Source organism: the organism of the source record quoted next, unplaced genomic scaffold, assembly GCF_019419815.1.
Source record: "Pyrus x bretschneideri cultivar Hongxiangsu unplaced genomic scaffold, Pyrus_bretschneideri_v1 Contig62, whole genome shotgun sequence".
In the NCBI taxonomy this organism is placed as follows: Eukaryota; Viridiplantae; Streptophyta; class Magnoliopsida; order Rosales; family Rosaceae; genus Pyrus; species Pyrus x bretschneideri.
In genome coordinates this window covers 1,247,055-1,259,211 of record NW_025999801.1, presented here as the reverse complement: position 1 = coordinate 1,259,211, position 12,157 = coordinate 1,247,055, and the positions used below count along the sequence as shown (strand labels likewise).

At 38.5% G+C, this 12,157-nt stretch overlaps 1 protein-coding gene and 1 pseudogene across 1 annotated transcript; both read left to right on the top strand.

Annotated features, from left to right (window-relative positions):
• LOC103946133 overlaps positions 1 to 12,148 on the top strand; it is a 46,754-nt pseudogene extending 34,606 nt beyond the window's left edge.
• Positions 7,483 to 9,763, top strand: LOC108867164 (disease resistance protein RUN1-like). The gene is made up of 2 exons (XM_018647193.2): positions 7,483 to 8,099; positions 8,494 to 9,763. Exons 1-2 carry the CDS (start codon positions 7,588 to 7,590, stop codon positions 9,659 to 9,661), a joined length of 1,680 nt encoding a protein of 559 aa, XP_018502709.2. The 5' UTR covers positions 7,483 to 7,587; the 3' UTR covers positions 9,662 to 9,763.
• Positions 12,149 to 12,157: the final 9 nt, after the last annotated feature.

The window sequence follows — 12,157 nt, the reverse complement described above, 5'->3', positions numbered from 1 at the left end:
GATTTACCGAAACGCTTATAGATTTGGATAAACAGTATATCACATTCAAATGCAATCATGTATTCCGTATGAGATGCCCTAATAATTTTACCAGAAGATGCTGGGTCAATTGTCTCAAAAAATTCTCTCAGTAACTGCTGGTAAAACTCAGAGTCATCCAAAAGTTCAGGGTCACCGTCAGCTTGTGCACCAGCTTCGGATTGTGTCTCCTATTAGAGTGAAGGAATAATAAACAAATTTTTTAATTAAAAGATACAATCAAAGCTACAGCTGATGAGTGTTAAAATAATCACAGGTGGCATTATTCATTCTTATAGCAAAGGAACAAATTCATCAAATAAAATTGGGGCCATCCAAAATGAAAATTGAAGTAAACACCACAAACGATGCAAAATATTGTTCAAATATGGTATCAAATTAACAGAATGCATCCTTCCTCAAACAATGAATTTGTACCTCGTTTGAGAATTAAAATCCATGGGACATTTAACCGCAACGAATTTATAGATGAGCCTCAGATTTGAATAGAATTATAGTTAACCAATTCTATGCAGAACAGTAGGATTACCTCCCCCTTTGCAGTATTTTTCTCCTCAGGAACCTGCACATCCATTTAAAAATTTAAGAAGAAATCTCTTTGAGCATGTTCAAGAAGCTTGGGAAGTGTGAAATTTTCAATTTTTCAATTTAGATGTAAGAGTTAATATTTTACAGCGCCAAATACAGAAACTGCTGATTTCCTCATCTGCATCTGCCTAACCACTCTGCTTGGATCTCTCATATAAGAAGCAACTTGTTCCCTAATATTCTGCAATTGGAAAGGATGGCACAAGTCCGCTCATAGGGGAACGCATGGTTACAATTTTAATTGTAGGGCCAGACCTGATTAAAAGCATGCAGTTTGCTTTTAATAGCAGCAGCACCTGTGGTCACCTCTGTCTTCCTCTGCCATTTGTTGATGGATTTGTCTCTGAAAGTAGCTATTCTACAAGATAAAACATGACAGGATTAGTTAGACCAAGTAACCCAAATGGAAATGCATACAATAATGAAAAGTTGAACAACATGGTAGAACAAATTTCAAGAAATCATGCAAGAGAAGTTGACGGAGCATGACTACAAGTAGAAGATTTTTTAAACCAGAACTGCCCTCCATCTCAAAGTAAACATGGCAACATAGATTTTTTACAAGTATGATTTACAAATTCATTTCAATGTTCTTTGCCGGCCCCTTTGGATAACAAACAAATTTACTTTAGTGCCTAATGGAATTTCAATGTCAGAAAACTATCAACGGGTATATTGCATATTAAACAGTTGAGACAAAATAACATAACAGGCTGATGTATTAACTGATAAAAACTATATATTGAAGTATAACAAAAGTTAGATACTATGGTATTGAAATACAGCAATAATAGTAAGGTACTTGAATCTACCATTACGAGAATTAAAAACAATAAAACAGAAAAATTCCACATTTCCTTTTGCTGCTGCATATGGAGCAGTGAAATATGGCATGAAGAAGAAAAAAAATATTTCAGTTTTATACAAGTATTGATAGACTTCAACACAAGAGCATATGTAGTTAGTAGAACATAATTCTTCTCAGAATATCTAAAGTACGATCTGAGTACCTCGACAGCAACTGAGAAATCTGTGACCAATCCTCATCACCATCACCGTCAATGTTCTTAGATGACTCTGACTTCTCAGATCAACAAAGCAAGACCCAACTGATTTAGCTTCTATGCCGACATTATGCCGACATTATACCTAAACCCTATTGATGTTTCCTTGAATGCTGTATACAAAATCGCAGTGTCTAATTTTTGTTGGATACAACAATATTTCTGACCGATCAAACTACTCTGAACTTCCAACCTATTGTGTGTAAACCATCACCTGTTGGGACTGCCTTGATCTCAATTAGAACTAAGCACAAACTTTATTACAATTCAACTGACCCAAAGCTGATGTGCGAAGATTTAGGTTAACAATTGAGCCGGTATAAGCTCAAGCTCGATTCTTTGTACTTCGGGATGAGCTTGGGCAAGGCTCAGCTTAATCCATTCCTCTTGATTGACACTCTTACTCTCTTAATAATAACTCAGTACCAGCATAGCAAACCTTACACATACTGGCAATTCTTATCACGCCAATAGCAAATGTACAACAATAATAGAGAGCCAATTGTATTACAATAAATATAATGGTATGATAAATGTACTTTGCACATACTATCTGTTTCTTGAACTATGGACGGATTCTTCTCAAGTAAAGCCTGTAACAAGAAAAAATGGCATGATGTGTTAAATTTTAGCATATACAAATGTCAATATTAACAAATTGTAATAATTTATATTATATTACCACAAGGTATGAAGCTAAACCACAGACCAAGTAGTACTAGGTAGACAACAAGTTTTTATGACAGCCATACCTCTTGGAGTTCCGCTAGAGAATCTAAAGTTCGCTTTGATGAGTCAACTAGAATTTTTTCCATAGAATAGCAAGTGGGAGAAGGAAGAGAAACTATATAGAAAGGTTGGAAGTGGATGATAGGGGAGTGGTAGAATTTTTTAATATCCTTGACTTATTTTACCACCATGGGCATAAGAGCTTGAAGAAGTCTCAATAAACTGCTTAGGTCTTCTTGATGGTTGAATTGCATGTATAACAGACGTGAACCTCGCACCATTTGATGAGGGCATTCTAGTCTCTTATGAGTAAAAGTTCACTTGTTATCTCCAAAGTTTTCTTTATTATTTTTTGCTCCACAATCTTAAGGACATTTCATCATTGCCTTGGTGTTGTCTGGGTGACTTTAATGAGATCCTGCAAGCAATGGAACAAGAAGGTGGTGATTTGCGCAGTGAAAGGCAAATGGATGGATTCCAGAATGCTTTAGCCAAGTGTGATTTGCAAGATATGGGCTATGTTGGCAATAAATTTACATGGGCTACAACAAGAGGCGGCGGTATAAAGGTGAGGTTGGATCGAGGTTTGGCCACTTAGAGCTAGATTAAGTTATTTCCTGGGTTTCAGGTTGTTCATATGAAACCAACTTCGTTAGATCATATACCGATTTTGTTAGAATGGGAAGTCAGGAAAAGAGCAAAATTCAAGAAGAGATTTCGTTATGAAGATAGGTGGTCCGTGAGAGAAGGTTGTGAGGCTGCGGTCCAAGTGGGTTGGTCTTCTGTGTGTACTGGTTCACCGATGTATCAAGTCATGGAAAAAATTAAGGCGGCGAGAGTGCAGTTGTTGAAATGGGTAAGAAGTTCGGAGCGAACTCTACCAGGTGAAATAGTGGAAACGGAAGATAAGTTACAAGCTTTGTTTGGAAGACCTTTTACTGAAACCACTATTGCATAAAGGCATGAATTGTATACTAGATTACAATCACTACTTGCGCAGGAGGAGGCGTTCTGGCGTCAGCGGTGTAAAGAAAATTGGTTGCGTCTTGGGGATCAAAACACAAGATACTTCCATCAAAAAGCAACTTCCATCAAAAAGCAACTCGATAGCAGAGACGAAATGGGCTTCATGGTTTATTTGATGAGTCAGGACAATGGCAGGAGAGCAAAGATGGTATGAAGTTGGTTATTATCTCCTATTTTATGAAAATGTTTGACTCCATTGGGTAGTAGATGCCTCAGGGATTTTAAGTAAGATGGTACTGAAGGTCACGGATGAGATGAATCAAAGGCTTCTGTTGCCTTTTTTTTATGAAGAAATTAAGAATGCATTGTTCCAAATACACCCTACCAAGGCGCCAAGACTTGATGGAATGACACCTGGGTTTTATCAAAAGCATTGGGCAGTTGTTGGTAAAGATATCTGTGAAGGGGTTCGGCACCTTCTTGAGTTCAGGGAATTATTGCGGAAAGTTAACTACACACATGTAACTCTGATACCCAAGAAATTTGATCCTACATCTATGACTGAATTGAGGCCAATCAGTTTGTGCAATGTGATATACAAGATATGCTCAAAGGTGCTTATGAATAGATTGAAGAGTATCTCACCAGATATAATTTCCCCTTCACAAAGTGCGTTTATTTCTGGCAGATTAATTTCTGATAATTGTCTGGTGGCATCGGAAGTTGCTCATTTTATGAGGAGGAAAACTAGTGGTTGGAATGGTGTGATGACACTGAAGCTTGATATCAGTAAGGCTTATGACTATATTGAATGGTCTTTTTTAGAACAAATAATGCAAAGCTTGGGTTTTGCGGAAGAATGGATTACTTGGATTATGAGATGTGTCACTTCTGTCTCTTACTCATTCAAGCTTAATGGGGAATCGGTAGGATTAGTACAGCCTAAAAGGGGTATCAGGCAAGGTGATCCATTGTCTCCTTTCTTATTTGTGCTTTGTGCCAAAGGCTTATCGGCATTATTGGATGCATGGGAGGCCCAAGGTAGAATACAAGGGATAAAGGTTTGTAATGATGCACCTAGCATAAATCATCTACTCTTTGCAGATGATAGTTTTATCTTTGCTATGAGTACTTTACAAAAGTGTTGCGAGTTGAAGACCTTGCTGTGGACTTATGAAGAAGCATCAGGGCAATCAGTTAATCTATCGAAAAGTGGGGTGGCATTTAGTGCTAATGTAAATGAGGTGGATGCTCAGCTACTTGCGGATTGTTTGGGTATGACTCGTGTACCACGAGAGGTATCTTGGCTTGCCGGTATACATGGGTAAGTCAAAGAAACAAACAGTTGCATATATAAAAGATAGGTTATGGAAAAAAAACTCAATGGTTGGCATAGGAGTCTCCTAAGTAGTGGGGGGAAGGAAATCTTAATTAAAACCGTGGCCCAGGCTATTCCATTATATACCATGCAGACTTTTTTGCTCCCAAAAATGTTCTATAAGGAATTGAATCAGATGGTTGTTTGATTTTGGTGGGGCAGGGAAGTCGGCAAAAGAAGCATTCATTGGGTGAGTTGGAAACGTATGTGCAAGCCAAAAAGTGAGGGTGGTTTAGGCTTCAAAGATTTGTACGCTTTTAATCTTGCTTTGCTTCCTAAGCAAGGTTAGTGCATTCTAAAACAACCGTAGTCTCTGGTGGCGCAAGTTTTTAAGGCTCGATATTTCTAGCAATCGAACTTTCTAAATGCCTTAGTGAAGTCCATTTCCTCTTATTGTTGGAATAGTATTGCAGCAGCTAAGGTTTTGATTCACCAAGGTGCTAGATGGCGTGTAGGTGATGGTAGATAAAAAATAGGGGGATTCTTGGTTGCCGAGAGAGACTTATGCCAAGGTGTTGAGTCCGGTACCCCTCGGAGTTCACCCTAATCTTACTATTCGTTCTTTGATGTTGAAGGCGGATCATATGAGATGGAATATACAGGTGGTTTCTCGAATGTTTTTTTCCCGAGGAGGTCAATCTTATTCTAAGTATTCCTTTGAGTTTCTATAATCCGCCTGATGAGTTGATTTGGATCAAGGAGCCTAAAGGAGTATTCACGGCTAAGAGTGCATATTTTGTAGCTCAGTCTTGTAGTGACATATGTGGGGATGTTCCCATAGGTTCTAAGACGCCGGCAGAGATCAAATTCCTATGGAAGGCACTTTGGCGTGCTAAGGTTCCGGGGAAGGTTAAAATTTGCATCTGGCGAGGTTGTTTAAATGCTCTGCCAACTAGAGTTAATTTGAAGGTGAAGAAGGTTGTAATGGACGACTGTTGTGTTATCTGTGGGACGGTACCTAAAACGATCAAGCATATTATGTTGCCTACCCCCACCCTCGTGCAACATGGTTTTCTAGTCCGTTGGGTTTACATCCTATGCAACAAAAAGATGTGGGATTACACGATTGGGTGGCAAGAATGGCTTCGATGTTGTCCACGGAAAGCTTTGAGTTAGTCCTTATGTTGATGTGGAATATTTGGAAAGCTCGTAATGAATTACTATGGCGGGGTTCTTTTTTACCACCATAGGAACTCCAAATTCAAGCACATACTTGGTTGTTGGAGTTTAAGAAAAGGAATGTGGTATAGTCGAAATCTCATGTTGTAGAAGTTCATAAATGGAAGAAGCCAGAGGAAAGGTGGATAAAGTGCAATTTTGATGGGACATGGGATGAGCCAAACAGCAAAGGAGAAGCTGGACTGATTATCCGAGACGCGGTTGGGGAGTTTATCGCTGTTCTGGCGATGCAAATGGAGGGGATTAGTCGACTCTTATGGTGGAAGTTGCAGCAGCTCGGGAGGCTGCTCTATAAGGGTGAGAACCACAATAGATCGCGTCACTAGAAAGTAGTGATGGAGAGAGACGCCCTGTTGGTAATAGCTACCATACACAATAACATAGAGGTTAATTATGGTCCCCTTGGCCATATATTAGTTGACACACGGCAGCTACTACAACCTGTTCAACAATGGAAGGCTATTTTAGTGCGTCGTGGTGCCAATGAAATGGCACACAGATTGGCTCGCCGCGGCCTTAATCTGCCATAACCGGTTTCGTGGTTTGAAGAACCGCCCGATGTAATTTCTGATCTTATTTTGGAGGATATTTCAAATGCTTAATTTTGTTTGGTGCGAGATACTCTTTTTCCCTTCATTCGGGTTTCCCCGGGAAGATTTTTATCGAGACCCATTGTTAGCACATTTTCCATTGATTGTACGTTGTTCCCTTATGAAATGAATATCATACTTGTTTTCAAAAAATATAAATAAATCAGTTCTAATTTACAATTTTTTTAGTAATCAGTGAACAAAAAACTACACAAATAATTAAGTTGTATTGGGTCTCTGTCTTCAACCATGTAAAAAGATAAAATTATTTCCAAATAAGATGTCAAATTTTAATTCGAATGCTATGTAATCAAATTTAAAAGTAGGAGCAAGCTCCAAACAATATGTCAATCCTATGTGGATTGACATATGAGTTTTCATATCAAATTTGACATATAAGAAAAAATGATGTCATATAATTTTTGATTATTTTATTGTGTGAATCCATTAATGCATCAATTATAGACCTTGAAAATTTATTTTAATGGGTTTCTTTTTAAAAAGAGTTATACAAATGTCATTTATAACCAAAAAAATCACATTTATACAAATGTCATTTATAACAAAAACAATCACATTGATTGGCATATCAACCATCAAATTAACATTTGACATTTATCTTTTGACATTTCTATCAGAAATGCTTTAAGATGCATTTTCATTTGCTTGACTAAAACATCCCAACTAATTTTGCTTTGACTAAAACGAGTCAATTACAAAAAGATGAGACGAGTTTGCATTTGCAATTTTTCCAGGAAGTAGATAGGAATGAGCCAACTAATTAGCGCCTTAAATATTTCCCTGGCAAAGACACAGCATTTATTTTCATCTGCTTGACTGAAACGCCCCAATTAATAATAATTGCTTTGACTAAAACGACCCAACTAATTTTGCTTTGACTAAAACGAGTCAATTACAAAAAGATGAGACGAGTTTCATTTGCAATTTTTCCAGGAAGTAGATAGGAATGAGCCAACTAATTACTAAATAGAGCCTTAAATATTTCCCTGGCAAAGACACAGCATTTATTTTGTTTGTTCATCGATCGTAAACTATGGCGCTTGTGAGAGCAGCTCAAGGAACATCCTCTGATTCCAACACTCATTGGGGTTACCGTTACGATGTTTTCTTGAGTTTCAGAGGTGAAGACACTCGCAGGACTTTTACCGACCACCTCTACACAGCCTTGAACAACGCAGGATTTCTCACCTTCCGAGATGACGACGAACTTGAGAGAGGAGAAGATATCAAGCCAGGACTACAGAAAGCAATCCGGCAATCACGAACGTCTGTTGTCGTGTTTTCGAAGGATTACGCGTCATCCAGATGGTGCCTTGATGAGCTTGTCATGATCCTTGAACGCAAGAGGACTACCTCGGACCATGTAGTATTACCAGTCTTCTACGATGTCGATCCATCCCATGCGAGGAAGCAGACGGGAAGCATCGGAAAAGCATTTGCAAGACACGAGAAAACTCAGTCGCCGAATAAGGTGCGGGGATGGAGGGAGGCACTTGCAGAGCTTGCTGATCTAGCAGGGATGGTCCTATCAAATCAAGCTGATGGGTAACTTTCATTTGCCCTCTTTTATCTTTCTAGCGTCAATATTGGAAGGTTAATTTATTTTTAACCAAAAATTTGCTTTGCCTTCCTTTTTCTGAACAATTTGTTCTTATCTCTCTAAACCCATGTGTTCTACAGGTGTCGAGTTCGAATCCCCTCTTTGTTCGAATCCTCTGTGTATACAATAATTCTTTTACCAAAAGTGCATATAATAACTTTCATAATTTCTTTTTCCCTTGTTTCATGTTGTCAACAAAGTTTCATTTTTATTTTTAGCTAATTAAGTTGTGCTGTCAAAATAATGTGTAAGTTTAGCATCCTTCCTGTTGTTACCTTTGTAACTTTCTTAGGTAGACAACATGTTTGATTTATATTTCATTTTTTTGCAAATTCGTAGGTACGAGTCAAAGTTTATCACAAAAATTGTCAAGGTGATTGGTGACAACCTAATTCGCACACCCTTGGCTGTTGAATCCAACTTGATTGGAATCCAATCTCGAGTCAAACACATCAATTTATGGTTACAAGATGGATCAACTGATGTCGGTATAGTTGTTGTGCATGGGATGTCTGGAATAGGGAAGACAACAATTGCTAAATATGTTTACAATTCAAATTTTACAAGTTTTGAAGGGAGCAGCTTTGTTGAAAATATCAGAGAAACAGCAAGTCAACCGAACGGGTTAGTTCAAATTCAAATGCAACTTCTTTACGATATTTTGAAGGGGAAGGAGGAGAAAGTGCACAACGTCAGTGAAGGAATAATTAAGATTGTAAGAGCCATAAGCTCTAGAAGAGTTCTTCTTGTTCTTGATGATGTAGACCATAAGGAGCAATTAGATGCAGTACTACTGATGAAAGATCGGTTTTATCCCGGAAGTAAAATAATCATAACAACAAGGCGTGAAAGGTTGCTAAAGGCACATCAAGTTACTAAGGTCCACGGAGTTGAAACTTTGGATTACGATGAATCGTTGGAGCTCTTAAGCTGGCATGCGTTTGGCCAGGACCATCCCCCTAAAGGTTACATGGAATATTCAAAAAAGCTAGTGCGGCATACTGGAGGACTTCCATTAGCTCTTCAAGTTTTGGGTTCTTCTCTGTTAGGTGAAAGTATGGGTGTGTGGGAAAGTACATTGGAGAAGCTACAAGTTATTCCTAATGGCGAAATCATGAACAAACTAAGAATAAGCTATGACAGTTTACAAGATGACCAGGACCAGAAATTATTCCTCCACATTGCTTGTTTCCTAATAGGAAGGCACAAAAAATACATTGTTAGAATACTAGATGGATGTGATTTCTATACAACTGTTGGCATTCAAAATCTCATTGATAGATGCTTGGTGAAAGTTGATAAAGACAACAAGGTGAACATGCACGATCTGATTCGTGATATGGGAAGAGAAATAGTTCGCCTAGAATCAGAAGAGCCTGAGAAACGTAGTAGACTTTGGCGTCGTAAGGATTCCTTCCAAGTACTGAGGGAAAAGACTGTACGTAGAAACATGCCTTTTAGATATAGATATATATATATATATATATATGTTTTTCTCTTCTTGTGAAAATTATCCATATTAATGTTGTTCCCTTTTTTTCTTAGGGTACACAAACAATCCAAGGTCTTGTCCTGGACATGCATTGGCATCCTGCAAACAGTCCAATAAGCACAAATGAGACAGTCTTTGAAACCAATGCGTTTGAAAGGATGCACAAATTACAACTACTCCATCTTAGACGTGTACGGCTAGAGGGATGTTACGCAAATTTCCCTACAGGATTAAGATGGTTGTGTTGGCCTGAATTTCCTTTGGATTCTATACCCATTGATTTTCCGTTGGAGTGCCTAATTGTTCTTGAAATGCAATATAGTAGCTTGACACAAGTCTACAAAGGAACAAAAGTATGTTACTCTACGCATCTCAATTCATTTTCAGTCTTTTGCTAAGTTTTGATTCGTTGACTAATTGCATATGTTAGAATTAACTCCCACAAATATTATTTCTCTTTTTTTTTCTTTATTTTAATTTTTTTTCCTGCAGTTTCTTCCTTCATTGAAGATCCTTGATGTGAGCCATTCTCATGGCCTTAGTCAAACCATGGACTTCTCATACTGCCCCAATCTAGAGGAATTGATTCTTGTAGATTGCAAAAGCCTGCTTGATGTTCATGAATCCATTGGAAACCTAGAGAGACTTGTGTACTTGAATATGGCGGATTGCAAGAATCTTAGGATGCTTCCTAACATGTGCATGCTAAAATCACTTGAAACACTCAATTTATCTGGTTGTTCAAATCTTAATGAGATGATGAAGAAGATGGAATCAGTGAAAGTTCTCGAAACAGATGGTATTCTAGGTGAATTACGGCCTGGTACAAGTTCGAGTATCTTGACTTATTTGCCATGTTCTTTAGTAAGGTTAAACCTTAGTAGGTGCAATCTTTCTGATGATGCCTTTGCTACGGATTTAAGTAATCTATCCTCGTTGCGAGATCTAGATTTAGATGATAATCCAATTTCTAGCCTACCTGTTTTCATCAAAGGTTTGAGGAGGCTCAATGGTCTCTCTTTATCAAGATGTAAGAGGCTCGAATCACTTGTGGGGTTGCCGAAAATTGGATGGCTTAGTGTACGTGGTTGCATATCATTAAAAACTATAACATATCAAGCCAATGAGTTGAGAGCATTGACCTATAAGGGTGAGAACCACAATGTACTTGAGTGGGAGTACTATCACAAGTTAGAACCTATTGGCAGAGTTGATGTGGAAATGATGAAACTTTTCAGCTTGCACAACTTGGAAATGAGGAAACGTTTCGGCTTGCAAAATTTTAAACATGTTGATTGGATTTGGAGTCCCGTTCAGGTGCCTCTCTCTCTCTCTCTCTCTCTCACACACACATCGGAAAGAGTTGCCTAATATAGTCGTTTCCATGCCATGTACACAGGGACTGCATCAACATGGTATATACAGTACATTTTTTGCTGGGAATGAGGTTCCTGGTCGGTTCAGCCATAAAAGTACCAAGTCCTCAATTTCTTTTATTGTGCCTTTTCTTGCAAGTCACAAAATTCGAGGCTTGAACATCTTTGCTACCTATGCAATCAAGGGGGTTTGGAGTTCGGCTTATTGTCCTTCTCCACTAATGAGTATTGAAGTGAGCAACAAGAGCAAGGGTCTGAAGTGGGTCTATGGCCCAAGATTCTGCCGTGGTCCAGGAGGGAGAGGAGGAGATGTGACATGGTTGAGCCATTGGAAAATGGACAATCAAACAATAATATTAGAATGTGGAGATGAAGTGGTTGTTTCCGTAATGACGATGGAACATGTTGAGTTTATTCGGGTAAAGGAATTTGGTGTGGAGCTTGTGCAAGAGCACCAAGACAAGATGAGTACCCAACACAACACCACTCCAGATCCTAATGATCCATTTGTCATCGGTGGGGATTTGTCACCGCTGGAGAATGTATCAGGAGAATATTCCTTTTGCTGGTTCAGTGAAGCAGAAATGAAAAATACTGAATTTTGTAGGCCGAAATGGTTGAATACACTCATCATGGACTCAGGTAAATTATGCTCCATTAAAGCACTTAGGGGTCTGCCCGTATTCATTTCATTCAAGTTTTCTCAAAATTTTCTGTTATTTGTATGTTTTTCAGACAAAGAAGAAGAGCAACTGAACGATCTTGATCACAAAATTGCAGCAGCGAGTGCCATAGGCAATAACTGCCATCTGGGAGGATGGAGGGGGCTAGTCACTGCTGCCGTCTTCTTTCTCACGCTAACTCAAATCGTTCGGCCCTCCATCTCTCAGAAAAAGAAGCGACGGTAGTCAAAAAGCCCTCCATGAGTTTTTAATTTTACTAGATGTCTTCAAGATGTTCTCTGCCTTCAAACACAAGACTTGGAGTTCATAACTAAGCCATGTTAACCGCTTGGGATATGAAAGACCCTTGCTATCCTATTAGATATCAAGTTCAAATATCTTCAGCATCATCAAATATTGTGTACATTATGGCATTAGCGTTACCAAATTTTTCTTCCCTGCCACTGATTGCT

Bases quoted from the DNA above. Each gene is read 5' to 3' on its own strand.
- LOC108867164 (XM_018647193.2), top strand. From the start codon at position 7,588: ATGGCGCTTGTGAGAGCAGCTCAAGGAACATCCTCTGATTCCAACACT. The intron at 8,100-8,493 runs GTAACTTTCATT...GCAAATTCGTAG, and splicing joins CTATCAAATCAAGCTGATGG to GTACGAGTCAAAGTTTATCA.